Source organism: Macrobrachium rosenbergii, chromosome 50 (assembly GCF_040412425.1).
Source record: "Macrobrachium rosenbergii isolate ZJJX-2024 chromosome 50, ASM4041242v1, whole genome shotgun sequence".
In the NCBI taxonomy this organism is placed as follows: domain Eukaryota; kingdom Metazoa; phylum Arthropoda; class Malacostraca; order Decapoda; family Palaemonidae; genus Macrobrachium; species Macrobrachium rosenbergii.
The window spans coordinates 28,644,438-28,663,122 of NC_089790.1; the positions used below are offsets into that span (position 1 = coordinate 28,644,438).

The window sequence follows — 18,685 nt, forward strand, 5'->3', positions numbered from 1 at the left end:
GGCAAAAAAAACTATAATCATGGCTGTCAGCTCTCCGGCTAATCATGCCAGGTGCTCATATGAAAAAGACTCTTCCTATATGTCAATTCATAATAGAGATCAAATACCCTTTTACACCATCGAAATACAATATCCGTTAAGAGTGTTCTTATCTAGTTCCACTATCCCTTATTGTCTGTGTTGTATCATCTACTCTATAATGAGCGGTAATGCATATAATTTTCTTGTAATTATTTCTAAGATCACTACTGAAGGCCAGTAGGACAAAATAAGATACTATTTAAATAAAAGTCGTGTAAGAACCCACTCAACATTTTTACAGGATAATAAATGTTTTGACATTATTTCTAAAATCCCGGAAATGACAAAGAACAACTCCTGAGGCAATATTTGACGTTCAGTTCACTTCAGTTCTGCGGACGTTCAGTGCAATTCAGTAGCTAGATCAAAACACTTCCATGTAACGGCACATCAATTTTGTATGTGTTGGTGCGCATGTGTTTAGGATGATCTTCGGTTTTGTGCATCAAGTATTTGCCTTCTACTTCTAATATAATGTTTCTTTCTTATACATCATTTCCATTAGACAATAAATTTTCATGTACTAAACCATGATTTTCATACAAATCCTCTGTAATTCTTTGGGCATTCTGTGCAAATTGAAAACAAAAAATCTTCCACTCTTCAGCCAAAAAGATTTTCCTTTACCTGACACATACGTTTGTCTTTTAACATTACACAATGTAATCGATTAAAAAGTTTGTTTTTTCTTTAGTCTTTTTTCATTATCTCAGTGAATGCATTTATAATGCTTTCTCCATTTGCTAACAATTGTTATTTATTAATGTAACATTAATAAATTTCTTTAATTGTTATCATTCTTAAATTAATTAGAGGATTTAAGAAGGCCAGCACACGACATTGAAACAAGAAGGGCTTTAATTCCCTCCTCCCAGACGCATTTAAATACAGCTGGAACACGTGTCTGGTCATTTAACGGCTACCAGACGATGAGGACAGTTAGTCCTGGAAAGTTTGTAACTTTTTCTGAATAATATCTCCGCTAGATATCATGTTTAAATGAGGTCCTGTTATTAAAACACACACACACACACACACACACACATATATATATATATATATATATATATATATATATATATATATATATATATATATATATATATATATATATATATATATATATATATATGTGTGTGTGTGTGTGTGTGTGTGTCTGTTGTGTGAGTGTGTGTGTTTGTGTGTAAGTTTAATAGCAAATCCTCATTTAAACATGATGGTATCTAGCAGAGATACTATTCAAGACTGAATATAAAAACAAGCCAGATGCAATATACTTAAATATTAAATCTTACACACACATAACACATACACACATGCAAACACACACACACACACACACACACATATATAATATGTGTGTGTAATTGTGCAAAAATTTTGTTGATGAAGAAATAAGAAGAGAAACCAAACACAGAAATGGACTAAGGAGAAAATAAAACAGAAAGATCCTAGTGAACGAGACAGTCAAGGAAAAAAATGCATGAACGAAAACAGAAAGAATGAAGAAATGTAGTCACAATCTATGAGAAAAGAAAACAAGAGCAATGGAAGATGATATGAGCACGAACCCTTGGGAAAATATCGAGCAGACAAGAAATAATAAAATGGTATGCAAGGAAGTGATACTTTACGTGATAATCAATGACTAGACTGAATATAAAAAGAAGCCAGATGCAATATCCTTGAATATTAAATCTTATATACTCACACACATGCACAAACACACGTGCACACACACACACACACACACACACACACATATATATATATATATATATATATATATATATATATATATATATAATGTGTGTATATATGTATATATTAATCCACCTACCACACCTTGCTTAAACAATGAGCATATTCTAAATAAAGTTGACTTGCACCTTCATTCATATATTTAAAATTAGTTCTTTAAAGTAAACTTAAGCTTGTGCTTGGGATACAACTTCCTTTACAGTATCATAATAAAAAATTTGAGATACACCAAGAGAAAGAAGGACCCATTACTTCCAGAACTTCTTCGATCAACGCAGGCTAATACACTTTGGACATACTACTTTCAATTATTTTCCCAAAGCGAAGGAAAAATTCATCCAGATCACTATCACCAAATTCAGGAACTAACCCTTGACACCTAGAATATCAGAATCAACTCAGAAGGCTTTTGGAGAGTTGACTAAAATATTAGCCTTTGCAACAAATTTAACTGAAATGCCCTCTCAGCCTCACATTCCTTCGTTGGTAAAATTTTATGTTTTCAATCTCAAACTGATTCCAGCTTCCGTTGAGACAAAGCATTCATTTCATCATCCTCGCATAATACAAAAGTAAACTTACCTTATATTTTCTGAGCTGCCAGCTGACCAGGTACTTCATCACAGATTTCAGCTTTCATCCCATAGGCTACTTCTCAACCGGATTCCTCAGTGTTGAGCTAAATTGTCCAGTCGTCCTTCAGTAACATTTACATAACAACTAGGTGGACGGAGCCTTCACAAATAACGAAATTAAATACCTAACCCTTAAGGTGAACATTCAAACACAGCCAATATTGATCATTATGATCTTAAGGCCTTAGAAAGGTTACATTATCTACACTAGAAATAACGATGTACAATGATAAAAGTTTCAGGAACTAAACACTGGAACAATTACTAACTGGAAGAGATAATCCAAAAGTAGTAAGCACGTTATAGTACCAATGAAGCTGCTGGTAGACATTGTTTTACTCACAAGGTAAATTGTTTTGTAAAATACAAGAAGCTGAAAACAAACAAAGGAATTTCTTGTAAATATAAAAGAAAGGATTAGTTTTACCGTATATCCAACAAAGATCCTAAATCACAGGACTTTATTTTGAAAACAGAAAGTACTGTACCAAGAGAAACACGTTTGCAATTTTGAATCTCATAACACCTGGTATTTTCCATCCCTCCGCCTTCATGGCACGCATAGCAAAGCTCATTGTGGGATGGAGTTTATTATCACAGAAACTTAGCCTCAATAATGAAAAAGTAGCCGTTTAGTATTCAAATAATTACAAAGTACTTTTGGTCTATACTGGTTTAATTGTTTATGAAGACTAATCTTTAAGTGATATGACTTTATATATATATATATATATATATATATATATATATATATATATATATATATATATATATATATATATATATATATATATATATATATATATATATATATATATATATATATATATATATAAAATGTACATATGTAATGTAACTTTTAACTTCCTTTGTAGGAAGGCATCACTTAAGGATTTTTATGCCATGATATAAGTTTGCATATGTATTTTTGTTTACAAAGTTATTAAGTTCCAGGTTTTTACACCACGCTTTAGGTTTGCCTTTGCAAGTTTGTTTTACAAAGGCATTAACTTATGGGTTTTCACACTACTGTACGCCAATAGTTGCCTTTGCAATTTTTTTTTTTTTACAAAAGCATTAATTTACGCGGTTTTACTCCGCACCAGGTGTTGCTCCTGTAATTTTTTTCAAAGACATTAACTTGTAAGGTTTTACGAAGCACCAGGGGTTGCCTTTGTAAGTTTTTTTTTTTTTTTTACAAAGACATTACCTTACGAGGTTATATTTTCCACCAGAGGTTGTCACTGTAAATTTGTACAATTTTTTTTTACAAAGGCATTAACTTGAGGTTTTTACACCACTCCAGTGGCTGTCTTTGCAACCTTTATTTTTTTTTTATTAAGACACTAACTTATGGAGTTTTACGCCACGCCAAAGGTTGCTTCTGTAAATAAAAAAAATGTCAAAAAGGTTGTTCAGAGGTTGCTTTGCGTGTTTTTTTTTTTTTGCAAAGGCATTAACTAATAGTGAATCTATAATTTGCGTCATAATTTCAAATATCTAACCACTTGCACCAGACAGGGTTAACGAATCATCCCAGCTGTTACCTGCTTCCATCGGCACTGCTACTACACTAGATTGCAAACTAAATTTACCTTAAAAGCATGAACTGATATTTTAGACTTTAACTGGAGAGGGAACCACAAAGGAAAAGAAACAAAATGTGTATATGTAAAATTTATGACGATATCAGGAGAAAATACTAACTTATGCAGATACTATATATATATATATATATTATCGCGAAAAAAGTTCATTACTGAATATATAAGCGTTTCATGTAAACGATGAAGTAAAAATAGAACAAATAAAAGGCCACATAATATCTTTAGAAAAAAATAATTTTATTACATTAAAAGCGAGGAAATTCGAGGAGCCGATGTATAGGTAAATACTCTGCAAGTTACAGTCTACTACTACTATTCATTTAGGTTACTGTAACTTCATGTGGAAATGCATTTTAAAAAATGCTATGGATAAAACCCGTTCATGTTTTTACGTACGGCCAAAGTTAGGGAAATGAAATTCAGTCGACATCATGCGACACAAGACATGCTGAGAGCTGAGGAAACCGAATAGAAAGTGAAGACAGTTGATGCCATCCTGCAATCCTAGACGGTAAAAGTCGGTGAAACTACACTGCCCTAGACTTGCACGTTGTAATAGCTATCACAATATCCTTCAGACTAACAACCTAGGTAGTGCAGAGTAGCTTCCTGCTTCCCTTCATCAGTCCTGCCGTCCAACCTCTCCCAGTTCCAGCTTTAGAGCTTATGGTAAATGTTTAATATTTACGTTAGTACCACAACCATTCACGTGAATTTCGTGCCCCTTGGAATGAATGTTGAAACATGTACACTCGGCAAGGAAAGTGAGGATACAGTTTTTTTTAATCTTCCGACATATATTGCTAATCAAAGCGACATCTGGCAACTTTAGAGGGGGGGAGGAGCTTCAGTCTTAATGTGTTTGCTTTTTGCTTGACCTATAACTTTCAATCATATTCTACAGTTCTGAAATCATTGATACTTAAATGCAGTAGTAAGCTTTACAGTATTCGTTCAAGTTGTAATTTGCAGCGACAGTTCTAAGCAAAATAAAAATTTTTCGACATAACCTACCAGCTAACCTTACACAATGAATTTATGACACCACAATGAATGGAATGCTTGCATAATCGGAAATGCGATCTTCCATAATGAAATCAAGAGTTAAATTTGAGCAATGTCCAACGAAAAACAAAGGGAACAATAAAGGAACGAATGCAATGTTATGATGAGAGAGAGAGAGTTGCTGTTGTGTAAGCCTAGGCCTATGTGTAGAGCTACTCATTTTATTATTTTTTTCTTTTAGAGAGAGAGTGATACTATATTTGTATAGTATGTTTTAGCAATGGAGAGAGAGAGAGAGAGAGAAACTATGGCAACGTCAAGAAACATCCAGTTACTTGTGTTTTCCCGCTACTCCGCACATCATGGAGAACGCTCTTGGGGATTTAAATAGATTTGGGCAACCTACCCTAGCTGTCACATCATTTACTGCCATTAATTCCAGCTAACCTTTAACACCGTGAAATATAAATATGAATGTGTAAAAATTAAATAAATTATCATTACCTCGTACGATGATGCAATAATAAGCCTGTTCATAACGGAAAACGAGTAAATAATGCCGTTCTAATAAACAGTACTACACCGAGATATCCATACACTATCTTTTAGATCTCCATGAACGAAGTCATCTGAGAAATTCTGATTACTTCGGACATCCATGGTGGTTTTTAAGTATCTGAACGTTTTTGTTTTGCAGATTTAATATATATGATATAACTTGCATTGTATTTTAATATTCTAGAGTAAATTTATCGAGATTATGTGTTTTCTGTAAGAAAAAAAAATTAAAATTCGATGAACGAAATCTAATGAAAACTGTATCCTCACTTTTCTTGCCGAGTGTACAAAACACAGTAAATATCCCTGTAACAGTAAACTTGTGATAGATTTACAAGCAATATCAAAATTTTATGCTAGCCAATTACAAACCAAAAATTCAGAGGAGTTGCACATGCCAATTTCGTGGGTTTGCAGACGGTTTAAAAGCAAATCAAAGACGTCGAGGGGGATACAGGCACGGCTTGACTGCAGACAGGGTGTTATAAGCTATCACAGAGGTGGCTGATAATATTGAAAATATTAGTAGCCCCCATCCCAGCCAGGTTTGGGCATAATGCCCTAGGTTAGGATAGGTTAAGGGAAGGTTAAGTTAGGATGTATTAGGTTTATTGGCATTTTTTAGGAAAATTCATTTATATGCCTCCCCTCCCATCTGCAGTAACCTAACCTAATCTTAACTTTGGGTGCTGCAGCCTGACCTGGGTGAGGAGAATACGGGGTGGCCCCCAGACACCCACTCCAAGCAACATCATGTATAGCAAAATGATGTGTGTACAGCTGTTCCACAGTATTGCTAGAAAAATAGCTCAAGTGTTACTAGCCCCAGGAACCAAACCTTATCATTAACCTTTATGATTGTGGTACAGACCACCTCATTTGTCAGACTATCCTTTTACAAAGATAATTTCTACTATAGTGTAACTTAGTCTGTCTTATAAGTTATCACCACTCTCTTCTATCATATGCAACAGTCTGAGCTCCAGTATGGTCCAAGTCCTTATTTAGGCTAGGCTTATGCCCCCTTTTTGTCTGTGATAGTTTATTCCTTATTGTCTTTCCTATCACTTGAACGGTAGTTAGACTAGTATTTGTTCTTATGAGAATACATAGCTTTGTCTTGTATGTGGATATACCTTTGGGAAAAGCTAGTCAGGCCATTGAAGCTTGTTAACAAAGTAGTTCAGCAGTGACAAGTGAGTGAGGGGGTGGGGGTCCGAACCCACTCAGCCTGTAAACAGTATCACTTTATTTAAGCTTCTTTACTGTACAGATACACTGGCATATCTCACATCATTCTTGCTCTTGGAGCTTTTCCCTATAGTCGTTTATTTATGCCATCCTGGAACATTTGGCTTTGGTCAAAAGTTTCCCAGCAGCACCTGTCTCAGTGGACCTCATCTCTTTGGCGCTGGCTACCACTGCTGAGACAGAGTGCAGTGCAGCTCTCAGGCAGCTCTTCTCCTGTCCTTTCACTGATGTTTGCCTTAACTTTTTTCGCTGCAGATGTGGGAGGGGATATGGGACTCCTCCCTTGTTGCCCATACTTCTTTGGAAGTATGGAAGGAAGAATCAGCACAGCCTGTGACTGTACTGGCCTTCTCAGTACCCTAGAACTGGCTTTGTTCATGGGTGTGTTTGTGATTGGTCACTTGTTCCTCATACTTTTCCGAGCAACACTCCAACTGGGTCCAGTGAAGACCATGACTATCATGACTTCCTCCGTGCTTCGTACAATTCCTTACTGTCTTGGCTCTGGTACCTTCCAGCACAGGCATGATTTAACATATCCCTGCTCTCCTGAACTTAGTACAATTCCAGCAGGTATATTTTTGCAACTAGGTCTAGGACTGAGGGCTAAGGGGATAGATTGGGACCTGTTTATTATGATGTGTTCTGAATGTAGATTGTTGTTTGGCACATCTTGTAAGGGACATTTGATGCTTTGGTCATTAGAGCAGTCACCAGGTTCGGTTAATGCCTTCAGTAGAAGGCCCTTTTTGGTCTGCCTGAGGATCCAGTAGTGTCTGAGAGTGCCTTGCCTCTTTAATTTCAAAGGGCCAAGTTGGAGAAACACATTGGGGTCATACATGAGTGGCATGGTCTCAGTGAAGGGACCACTGCCCCTCATTGGCCCCCAGTCTCATCAACAAACTGAACCTTAGAGTTTGCTCAAGAGGCAATTTTGCTCTGCCTGCCCTGGTCCCTGCTTGTAAAGGGTATTTCTGAGAGTATTTAATTCTTTGATCTCCAGATCAGAGAATTCTCTTGCCTCCCAGCATTTCTCTAAGCTTCCTCCCATGCTGCTGATGTGCCAGCATAACTGCTATACTCCTGAGAATGCTGAGATCTGATTCCTCCAGTTGAACTCATCATTTTGCAGGCCAGCAAACAATCTCCCCATGGAGAGGTTTCAGTCCAAAGGAATTTATTTTTCTTCTGCCAAAGCAGGAGCCTGGGAGTCAGTTGCCATGTCTTTCTTCCAAGCATCATTGTGGTTGGACTTAGGGCTCTATAGGCTGGCAGACTGCCTTCTCGTGGGTTGTCGTCCGAGGATGACAAGACAAAGTTTAGGAGGTTGTTGGTGTTAGGAAGGACTTTGATCTTCCTCTTAAACCAGTCTGCTAACCTTTGGGAAAACTTGATCTTCAGGAAACAATGCCGATTGCATTCTGTTCTTAAGTAGGTTTCAGTCAAGACAAGTCCCCCTCTTTGGAATGGGTCAGTACCGAGCTCCTTGCTCTTTCCAAAGAGCTGGTCAAGTTGATGGTTGGAAAAGAGATATACTGAAACTGAGGACTCTTTGATTCATTGTGTGGTTTCTTTCAATTTCTTGGGGTTTTTAAGAGGATCACAGCCAAGTCAGGCTATGAGATCAACACCAGGAAAAGGCCAGACCCTTTTTAAGCCCTAATTCCCCCCTCCCCTTTCTCTTCCGTGACTTGAAAGGCAGTTAAGAGGTAGAGGGGAGAGGGACACTGAGGCTGGCTTTCCTCCTCTCCCACTGCTGCACATAGAAACATGCCTGTCATGCCTTTGGGCAAAGTGACAGTGACGGGGGAGGAGCCCCAAGTAGTCTGTTTTCTTCAATACCATTACTGTACTTAGTACTATTCTTCAAACCCCAACCCCCTCCCTATCGTCAGTTCCAATCCTGTTCTCAGCCTGTTCTGCAAGATCACCTTGTCATCAGAGGTGACAAGAAAAAAATGCTGGAAGCCATCGCCAACTGCTCACCAGGCTTTTACAGTTGTCTTTTTCTGATGAAGAAGTCAACCTTGAGCTGGAGAGTGGTCATAGCTCTCTCTCTGAGTGAATTTGCCTTTCAGACTGGAATCAGGATCAAAACCACATGGTCTGTGGTAGATTCCATGAGAGAGGGTACCCTCATGATTTCTTTAGGTCTGAAGGGTGCGTATTTCCAGATACCCACCCATCAGGACTCAGAAGTACTTCTGCTTTGTTTGCAAAGGAACAACCTAATCAGTTCCAACCACAGCTTCCGGCAGGCATTCAAGTAAATGTTCACTTTGGTGGCTGCTTAGGTCTGTTTGCATCTAGGAAGCAGTTAGGTACCTGCGATGCTCTTTTAGACTTGACATGCCAATGTAAGAGAACCTTGAAAAGGGTTTTGAGTGCAGAGTAATTCAAATAGACTTTAGTGCTGCTTTTGATTTAGTAAATCACAGTTAACACTGGGCTGGAAGAAAACTGATACATCATGGGGTTGAGATTGGGTCACTGGCCGCATCCCACCTCATCTTCATGACAGATGCCAGATGCCACCAATTCCTTGCATAAACATTTCTTGGTTTTCTTTTTACTGGTTTCCAGCTGGCACCAGATGATTTATCCTAATGTTAAGGCTGCAGGTTTGTTAGCTAGGAAAAATACAAATTAATTTAAATTTGTCATATTTATAAACTTCTGAATCTTGGAGTGGGTGAATATGTTTTAGGATTTCTTCAAGATTTCCTTACAGGTAGTTGTTGGTGATGGGATCTTTAGCTAACCAAGACCTATTTTGTATGGAGTTCTGCAGGGTAGTGTTCTTGGTCCACTGTTATTTTTAGTATATACAAGTGATATGATTATTGGCCTGGAAACAAGATTGTTTAGTATGCCGATGATGCAACACTTGTGGGTGTAGTAAAGTCTCCACTTATGAGAAATGAAGCTGCCCTCAGCCTCAATCGGGACATGGACTGGATCAGTGAATGGTGTAGTCAGTGGGGTATGAGACTGAATTCCAGTAAAATGAAAACACTGTTGATTAGCAGATCTCACATAGATTTTCTATCATCCTCCCTTTCAGGTGGACGGGACTCTGCTGAATGAGCCTGAAGCTTTAACTTTTGACTCACATCTTACTTTTGAGAGACATCTAATGAAAGTTTTAGCAAATGCCACGCGAAAGTTAGGTATTGTTCGTAAGGCCCTGACTCTGTGAGGAGATGAAGCAAGGGTACAAGTTGTTTGGTGAGGGAATCTATTTTCTACCCTGGCAAAAACCCACTAAGTCAGGAATATTGGCCTGCCCATTGCATTCAGGAGGAATTTCTCAGTGGCACAGTTATTAAGGTACGTGTCTGGTGCTATTAGACCGCCTTTCCCTCCTCCTTAGGACCTGTAGTGGATGCTTAACATTTTGTGTGAATGCTTGGGTTCCATTAGACAAAAGCATCTCACCTAAGGTTTATGGGTAGTTTAGGCTGTAATGAATAAAAGATGACTGGTTTGGTTCTCTCTCTCTCTCTCTCTCTCTCTCTCTCTCTCTCTCTCTCTCTCTCTCTCTCTCTCTCTCTCCACCTTTCATCCAGCATTTTTCATAGATATACAAACCTAAAACTTTTTATTGTAATGTTTTTTATTGTAATTTCAACTCCAACCTTACCTTCATCTATCTGTGTTGCTCAAGGGAAAATTGACTGCTTACAGTCATGCTAGTTTATGGCACTGCCACTTCATCTGTGTGCCACGATTTGGCCACCTTTTACCAAGCTTCAGTAACTGAACTAACCTCTGACCAAAAGGTATAGCACATAAAAGATTTTGATTTGTATGTCTAAGAAAAATGCAGCCTAGCTTAATTATAGTAATTGCCATTTTCTTATTGTATTTTACATATTCCAGGTAAACTTCAGCCATGGGAAAACATGTTATTCTGTCATGTGTTCAGAGTCATGGACCTGAAGATCAACAGCAGTGTTTAATACCGTCACAGTGTCTCTCTGTTATCAATGGAACTGTTGGGAGTTTTGTGCGTATAAGATATGAAGTAAATAAATCATTTATATGTCAATCAGTTCCTCTGGCAAGTTCATATTGTGAACAGAATTTTCGAATTATTGCTTGTTGTTGTGTAAGTGTAGGATGTGATAAGGGGACCTCCCTGACCTTAAACAACTATAAAATTAAAATAAGTGACATCACAGTTTTAAGACCAGTGACCATACAGAATGTTAATGTAACAGTTATTCTGAGGTCTGTTGAAGATGTTTTGAAATACAGAAGTAAAGCAAGGCAATATGAGAAAACATTACGGAGATTGCTTAGACAGTATCACTTTACGAATCTTAGTAGGCTTCATTGTTTAAATAATCCTCTTGCAAAACTTATTGGTGTATCTGAAATTTATATAGAAAGTTGTGGTTTGTGTGATGATGAAGTTGGTGTCATTGGTTTGGACACACAAATCAAGATAGATGCTGTAGAGAGTGAAGATAGAATAAAATTGTCTCGTCAAAAAGCTGTGAATTTAGGAGGGCTCGATGATGTCCTAACATATTTACGCCTCCTTGTCTCTGAACCATGGGTCAAACAAAGGGACTTTGCTGCCTCTGGAATATCTTATCCTTCAGGTAAGTTTTTTTCAATTGCAGTAGCATAGGTATCTTGGCTCAAATGCCTAGGGAATATTTTTATTAAGGCTAAGTAGTATCTTTTTGTTCAAGTATAAAGATGTTGCTAAATATCTCCATTATCTATTTCTGTTGTTGTAATGACAAAACAAAAATTATAGAATAGAAATCCAGACCATGAACTAATTTATACTACAAATTGATAGTTTTATGCTCATAATTTCATGCAGATGCATTGGACAGTTTTAGTGTACTGTATATGGAGCATTTTATGCAGCTTGTAATTATTTTAAATCACTCTTTTGTTTTACAGGCAGTATGTTATTGGTGGGGTTCACGTTCTAAGGGAAGAATAGGTGATAACTGAAAATCGAGCACTAACTGAAATTGGTTAATGACTGGGCTTATCAGGGCTGGTTTTTGGTTATCAGCACCTCTGTTAGGTATGTATCGATGCCATTACCCAATTATCAGCGTCAATAAGCGGAAATCACGATTTTCGGAGCCGAAAATTGCCGATTTTCGTTGCTAGGCAAGTGCCATAAAACCTGATTGCTGTTATCCACTTTAGGTACTGCAGCAAAGGCTGCAAAAAACACATGTAAAATATGATCAACATACAATTTGGGGTAGCTGTAAGAAGTTTTTCTTAATGAGGGGTGAAAATTAGAGCAACATGGAAGCTGGATTGCCAGCTGGGAAGGGACCAGTAGCAGATGAAAAGTTGACAGTATATAGAGATCAGTTTAGCCGAGTGTTAAATGGGAAGGAAAGTGCAGAGAACCTTCACTACAGCTGATAGTGTGCTATGCACAATACACTGTAGGCAGTACTACATTATAACTTATTGTTGAGTCAGTATACTGTACGTGTCATATTAAAATGAATTTTTTGGTATGAATCTTAACTGCTGTTAAAATTACCCTACATCTTTGTATTAGATGTGATCGGCATTCAGAATAAAAAAAAATAATGCTTTGCTGTCAGGGGAGAACGTGAAAAAGAACGCACACTGTGGGGGCGGGAACCAGCTTCTTTACCCAACACAAATTCAGTTAAACCCCCTTAATGGATTCTAAAATTTGACTAACGGCATGTTCTAACTTATATGTTACTTTTCTTGAACTGAGGGGGAGCAGAAGACAGAGCTACAGTAATGGTAGCAGGAAGTGGGACTGACAGAGAAGGAGGAGGGAAAGTAGGGATAAGTGAGGAAGCCTGAAGGGAAGTAACTGGTTTATGCCCTGCTCTAATTATTACCTTTCTCAACCTATCTGCTCCCCTTTTCTTCCTGTAACCAATGAATTTCTTCATCATAATATGCCTTACACCAGAGGTTAAGGTCACACTTCTGACCCATACAACTGACAAAAATAGTGCCTATGTGTTACTGCCAAATGCATCTTTTGTTCATGAAACTTACCTGTCAGATATATATACAGCTGTATTTCTCCGAATCCGACAGAATTTCAAAACTCGCAGCGCAAGAAAAGTGTGGACAGGTGGTTAGCACTCATGCCCGTTCACTGACGGCGGAATCCGAACCATTCCCATTTTCTATTCAGATTTTCTCTGTCGCCCGGTACTGTTAACATCTGTTTACAGTACCTCCGCCCATCTGGATTTGAGCGTTAACTTGCATAGTTTTCATCACCTGAGTATTCTCTTGACTTTTGGTTTTGACTTTGGCTTGTGGATTGGAAGAGCGCTTTTTGTGGACTGTTTATGATTTTGCTTTTGACTGCTCTTGAATGATGTCTGGAACTAGTTCTGCTAGCAGGAGTATGTTGTGTGAGTGAGTGCAAGGTGAGGCGCCCAAGGGTGGTAGACCCTCAACCCAGTTTGCATGTGGTGTAGGGGCAGCAAGAATGTTTGAGTCAATGATCGCTGCAAAGAGTGTGAGCCTTTGTCTGATGCGAGCTGGAAATTGTATGATTCCTATGTCCAGAGGTACAGGACAGAGCAGTGACAGGATCAGGAGGTCCTCCTCCAGGAAGATCCTGTAAGAAGAGGAACTATTTCTTCACCTGATAACCCTAATCAGACATTGTTGTACCTGTCCCTGTGGTTTTGCCTTTCGGGCCCTGAGGTTGTGTCTGGGAGGGTTTGGCCCTCCGGAGACCATGAACACCATCCGTGCTCTAGAAAACAAAGTGTCATCGCTACAAAGTGCTGTGCAGTGTAGTGTTCCCCTGTGTCTTGGAGGGGCGTCAGATCGGCCCCATAATGGCTAGGCCTGGACCTCTGTCAGACTCCCAGGACTCAGGGAGAAGGCATGTCGAAAGTCGTAAGAGGTTTGGGGGCTTCCCACCGATCTGACGTCCCTTCGCAGGTCCTGTTGTCACTTCCCAGGCTGCCAAGGATTCGCCTTGCTTCAGCATCCTTAGGACTTCTTTTTCATCCTCCGAGGTGTCCTCCTTCGTCAAAGATGGGTGGAAAGTATTTGAGATTTTTAGTTTCTTAGACTGAAGAGGAGCCTTGACTAAGAAGATAGAAGACGCTTCACTTCAAGTTTTCTCCGACTGGCTTTGGGATTTTGAAGCTTTCCAGATACAGAAGAGGACCAGAACGCGTCAGAGGACCATCTTTACCAGCGCCCCAGTCGCTCTAAGGAGAGATTTGTTCTTGCTCCTGTAAGGAAGAAGGGCGTCCTCGCCCCTCGCCTTCCAGAGGATCTCCTCTCCTCCTGGATATAAGACCTCTCCATCCAAGAGTATCTTACGAGATATGCAGCGTCAGTTTCTCTTCTTGCCGAGAAGGAAACAGAAATTTCAGGACTTGAGGCTTCCCAGAAGAAGTCCAGGAAGTCCCCTTCTCCTGCTCCTTTTCAAGTCACCGATCTCCTGCTTCTTCGCCTGAACCTCACAGCTCGCGAGTTCCTTTCGTAATTTTCGTCATCATCACCATGCCTGCAACAGCTATCCAGGACTTTTGTTAGCTGTTAGTCAGGACGCTTCTCTCAGCTCCCGTGCAGGACGCCAGCAGGACGCTCAGCAAACGCTCAGCATGACAGGTTCAAGGCTAACATCACGAAAAGGAGACTTTGGTCCTCTTTAGTTGCCAGTCGGGACGCTCCAGAGCATTCAGATCCTGCATGGGAGAAAGTAGATCCCTCTTCCGTATCGGACCTCAAGGCCTTTTAAGAGAAGCTTTATGTGATTCTCGTGGTTCGCCCATTCTCCATTAGAGAAGTCTCTGGCGATTCAGAGCCTGTGGGATTTGATCAACCTTCTGCTTCCTCGTCTTCCGACTACCAGGTGTTAACCGGTCTGGAAAAGGACTTATTAGGTGATAGTAGGGAATGTAAACCCTCAAGGGGCTCCTTCTCTCCTCCTTCGCAGCTTGCTTCTTCCAGGAGCGAGGAGAACTGTCCGGGACATCAGTGAAGATGAACCTTCACTGAAATTCAGAATGAAGGCCTTCAAGAAGGTTAATGCCTGGATGGAGGAACTGATGGAAGATCAACATGCAAGACTTCTTTGCCCTTCCTCCCATCTAAGCTCCAGGAAGTACCGGGCATGTGGTATGAGACAGGTGAGGACGTCGGTTCTCGAGTTCCACGCCCCTCAAGGAGATTTCACGCCAGCCTTGTCGACGCTTCCAGGAGGTCATTTAATGGGATAAAGGTTTCTCTCGATGTCCGAGACCGACCATCATCTGAAGGGACTCTTCCGATCTATGGAAGTTTTCAACTTAGACTGGTGCTTGGGTGCTTTGGACCCCAAGAATTAGGACTTTTGATAAATTTCGATCAGCCTGGGGAGCTATCCAGTGTTTTGAATTGCATGGATAAGTCATAGATGGCTCAGAGGAACTGGCTTTCCATTTTCAAAGAGGTCTCTTGAAGAAAGGGCCAGGACTTCAATTTCACCTCCAAGTCAGTTTCTCCAACAAATGGCTGAATTATTGTTTGCCTCTTTGTCGAGCCATCTCTTCCCAGCCTTTAATCAAGGAAGTTTGTCTTGGGAGAAGGCCATTCAAAGATCTTCTGGCCCATTCAAAGCCAATTGGAACAGGACGTCCTTCGGAGTCCCTTCATTTTCAACATCACTCCCCAGATCGTCAGTTCTGTCCTCCAAGAAGAAACAACAGCAGATTTTCGTGGAGGAGCTTCTAACTCGAAATCGAACCCGAGGGGAGAGGTTTTTCCGAGCAGCCCCATCGAAGATCAGGGGCAGAAAGTGATCTTCAGCACCTCCAGACACCTGTGGAGCCAGGCTTCTTTCATTTGTGGGGAGCCTGGAGAGAGAAACGGACTCCTGGTCCATCAAAGTTGAAGAGAAAGGCTACAAGATCCCCTTTCACTTCGCCACATTTTGCAACGATAACCCAAGGATCTGTCGCCTCCTACCATCGGGAAACAACAGATCCTTTTAGATCTTTTGGAGCAGATGCTCAAAAAAGAGCTGTGGAGCTAGTGCAGGAGCTAGACTCTCCGGGTTCTACAACCGACTGTTCTTAGTTCCGAAACAGTCGGGAGGATGGAGACCAGTACTTTAGCAGACTGAACCGCTTCATTGTCAAAGAGAAGTTCAAGATGGAAACGTCCCAGTCTGTTCTCGGAGCTCTAAGACCAGGAGATTGGATGGTCTCTCTGGACTTACAAGACAGGTATACTTCCATGTTCCCATACATCCTCAGTCAAGACAGTACCTGAGGTTTGTTCGGGGGAAGAGTCTTCCAATTCGAGCTCTTTGCTTTGGTTTGCACAGCTCCCATGATATTCACCGTGATCATGAGAAACAGATGCGAGGTGGTTTCAGGACTGGCGGGATCCGCGTTTCGCCTTACCTAGACGCATTGGCTCATTCTGAGGCATTTTCCCAAGCTCAGTGTCTTGGAGTTGTCAAGTCTCTGGGACTTCTAGTCAACAAAGAGTGGAAGTCCCATCTGAGCCCGACTCAGTCCAAGACTATCTGGGGATTCAGATGGATTCAGACAGCCACTTCCTGGCGTATCCATCCCAAGAACGTTCAACAACATTGCTTGGAAAAAGTTTCAGTCTCTCTAGGGAAGGAAACATGCTCGGTGAGGGAATGGATGAGTTTGCTGGGGACCAAGGCTGGAGAAGTTTGTTTCCTGGGAAGACTTCATCTCAGGCAGCTCCAGTTTTTCCTAGTGGAGAACTGGATGAACAAGGAGGACCTGGAAGAGACCTTGAAGATCTCTTCCTCTGTCAAGACTCACCTGAGGTGGTGGCTTTTACCCCTTGTTACTGGCAGAAGGCGTTTCTCGTCTTCAGAGCCCCGACCTAGTGTTGTTTTCCAGAGCGATGCCAGGGAGGGATGGGGAAACACTAGGAGGGGAAGAAGTGTCAGGCACCTGAAGAGGGGAACAGGTGTCCTAAACATCAACCTCAAAGAATTAGGGGCTATCCATCTAGCCCTTCAATTCTTCGAGGATCGGTGTCAGGCCGGGTTGTTCAAGTGAACCGACAACACCACAGCCTTAGCAACCTCAAGAAGCAGGGGTACTTGGTGGCACCCGTTCCTGTTCAACCTGGCAAAGGAGATCCTGCTTTGGACTCATGCTCAAGGGGATCACAATTCTCATGAGGTTCATTTTGGGCGTGGAGAATATCTGCGCTTGGACCTTCTCAGTCGGCAGCATCAACTTCTGCAGACGGAATGGACCCTTCACGAGGAGGTGTGTCTAGATCTGTGGAGGTTATGGGGACGTCCCCTAGTGGACCTCCAAAAACGTCCAGAACAAAGAGGCTTCCTCTTTACTGCTCTCCTGTCCTAGATCCAGGAGCCTTAGCAGTAGATGCCCTCCTCTGGGACTGGAAGGGCCTAGATCTTTACGCTTTTCCTCCCTTCAAGATCCTGGGAGAAGTGATCAGAAAATTCTCAGCGTCGGAAGGAACAAGGATGACTTTAATCTCCCCGATTTTGGCCAGCAGCGGATTGGTTCACAGAGGTCATGACCTTCCTTGTGGACTTTCCAAGGACACTCCCCTGAGGTAGATCTTCTCAGGCAGCCCCATTTCCAAAGATTCCACAAAAACTTCCCGCTCTGAGTCTAACTGCATTCAGACTATCTTGAAGTTGGCAAGAGCGAGGGGGTTTTGGGAGCAGTGGCAAAGGCTATCGCCAGTGCCAGAAGATGGTTTTCTTCTAATTCAGTCTATCAATTTATGGGCCAATTTTAGGAAATGGTGCAAGAGCAGCGGGATTTCTCGACATATCGACCTCTGTGCCTCAAATAGCAGACTTCCTACTGCATCTCAGGGAGAAAGAAAAACTGGCAGTCTCAACTATTAGGGCTATAAAGTATGCTGTCGGCAGTCTTCCGACACAGGGGTCTAGACTTAGCAGACAACAAGGATCTTCACGATCTCTTGAGATCCTTTGAAACTGTCAAGGTTCCTCGGCCCATGACTCCTCCTTGGAACCTAGATGTGGTCCTGAAATTTCTTATGTCAAGTCCTTTTGAACCTATGTCTTCTGCTTCTCTCAAGAACGTGACTAGAATGGCGGTTTTCCTAACTTCTCTGGTACGGCAAAGAGGGTTAGTGAAGTTCAGGCTATTAAAGCACATTGGCTTTAGAGGTCCTAATGCCGTTTGCTCCCTAAGTCCTTTATTTCTTGCCATAAAATGAAATCCTTCAAACCCTTGGCCCAAGACATTTGAAATCAAGTGGGTTTGACAGAGATTCTTGGACAAGAATCAGAGAGAGTCCTGTGCCCTGTCAGGGCTCTCAAATTCTACTTAGCCAGGAAGAAAGAAACCGAGGCCTATCGGACAATCTGTGGTGTTCGGTTAGAAGACCTGACTTGCCAATGTCCAAGAATGCTCTGTCATTCTTTTTAAGAAGTACTATCAGAGAGGCTCATTCTTCCTGCCAAGACGATGACATGAGGCTAATTAAGGTCAAAGCTCTCTAGTGAGAGCCAGTCGCGATTAGTGGTGGCTTTCCAGAAGAACATGTCTCTTAACGATCTTCTGGGTACCACCTTCTGGCGGAGTAATTCAGTGATTGATTATCAGCATTGTTAGGTAGATGGTTCCAAAGTCAACTTTTGAAGACTGTTCTTCGCTGGGACCATATTTTCCGAGCAGACACAATGTTGGGAGAAGAGGGCAATACTCATCCTATCCTTTAGGGGTTAGGTGGTATTTTTAATCTTGTTTTTGTATTCTTGGTTGTTGGGTGGTAACCTTGATGTGGACGTCC

General features: G+C 40.9%; 1 protein-coding gene across 5 annotated transcripts in view; it reads left to right on the forward strand.

The window, feature by feature from the left end:
- The first annotated feature begins 4,378 nt into the window (after positions 1-4,378).
- Positions 4,379-18,685, forward strand: part of LOC136832797 (ATPase family gene 2 protein homolog B-like) — a 63,226-nt gene continuing 48,919 nt past the window's right edge. Inside the window, exons 1-3 of one of the 5 annotated variants that reach the window (XM_067094360.1) lie at positions 4,380-4,595; positions 9,963-10,228; positions 10,781-11,508. In XM_067094360.1, coding sequence (XP_066950461.1) covers positions 10,794-11,508 — 715 coding nt within the window. In that variant the 5' untranslated portion in view covers positions 4,380-4,595; positions 9,963-10,228; positions 10,781-10,793. Of the gene's footprint in view, positions 4,754-9,962; positions 10,229-10,780; positions 11,509-18,685 lie in introns of all 5 variants that reach the window. The other 4 variants (XM_067094361.1, XM_067094357.1, XM_067094359.1 and 1 more) reach the window with 4 other exon arrangements.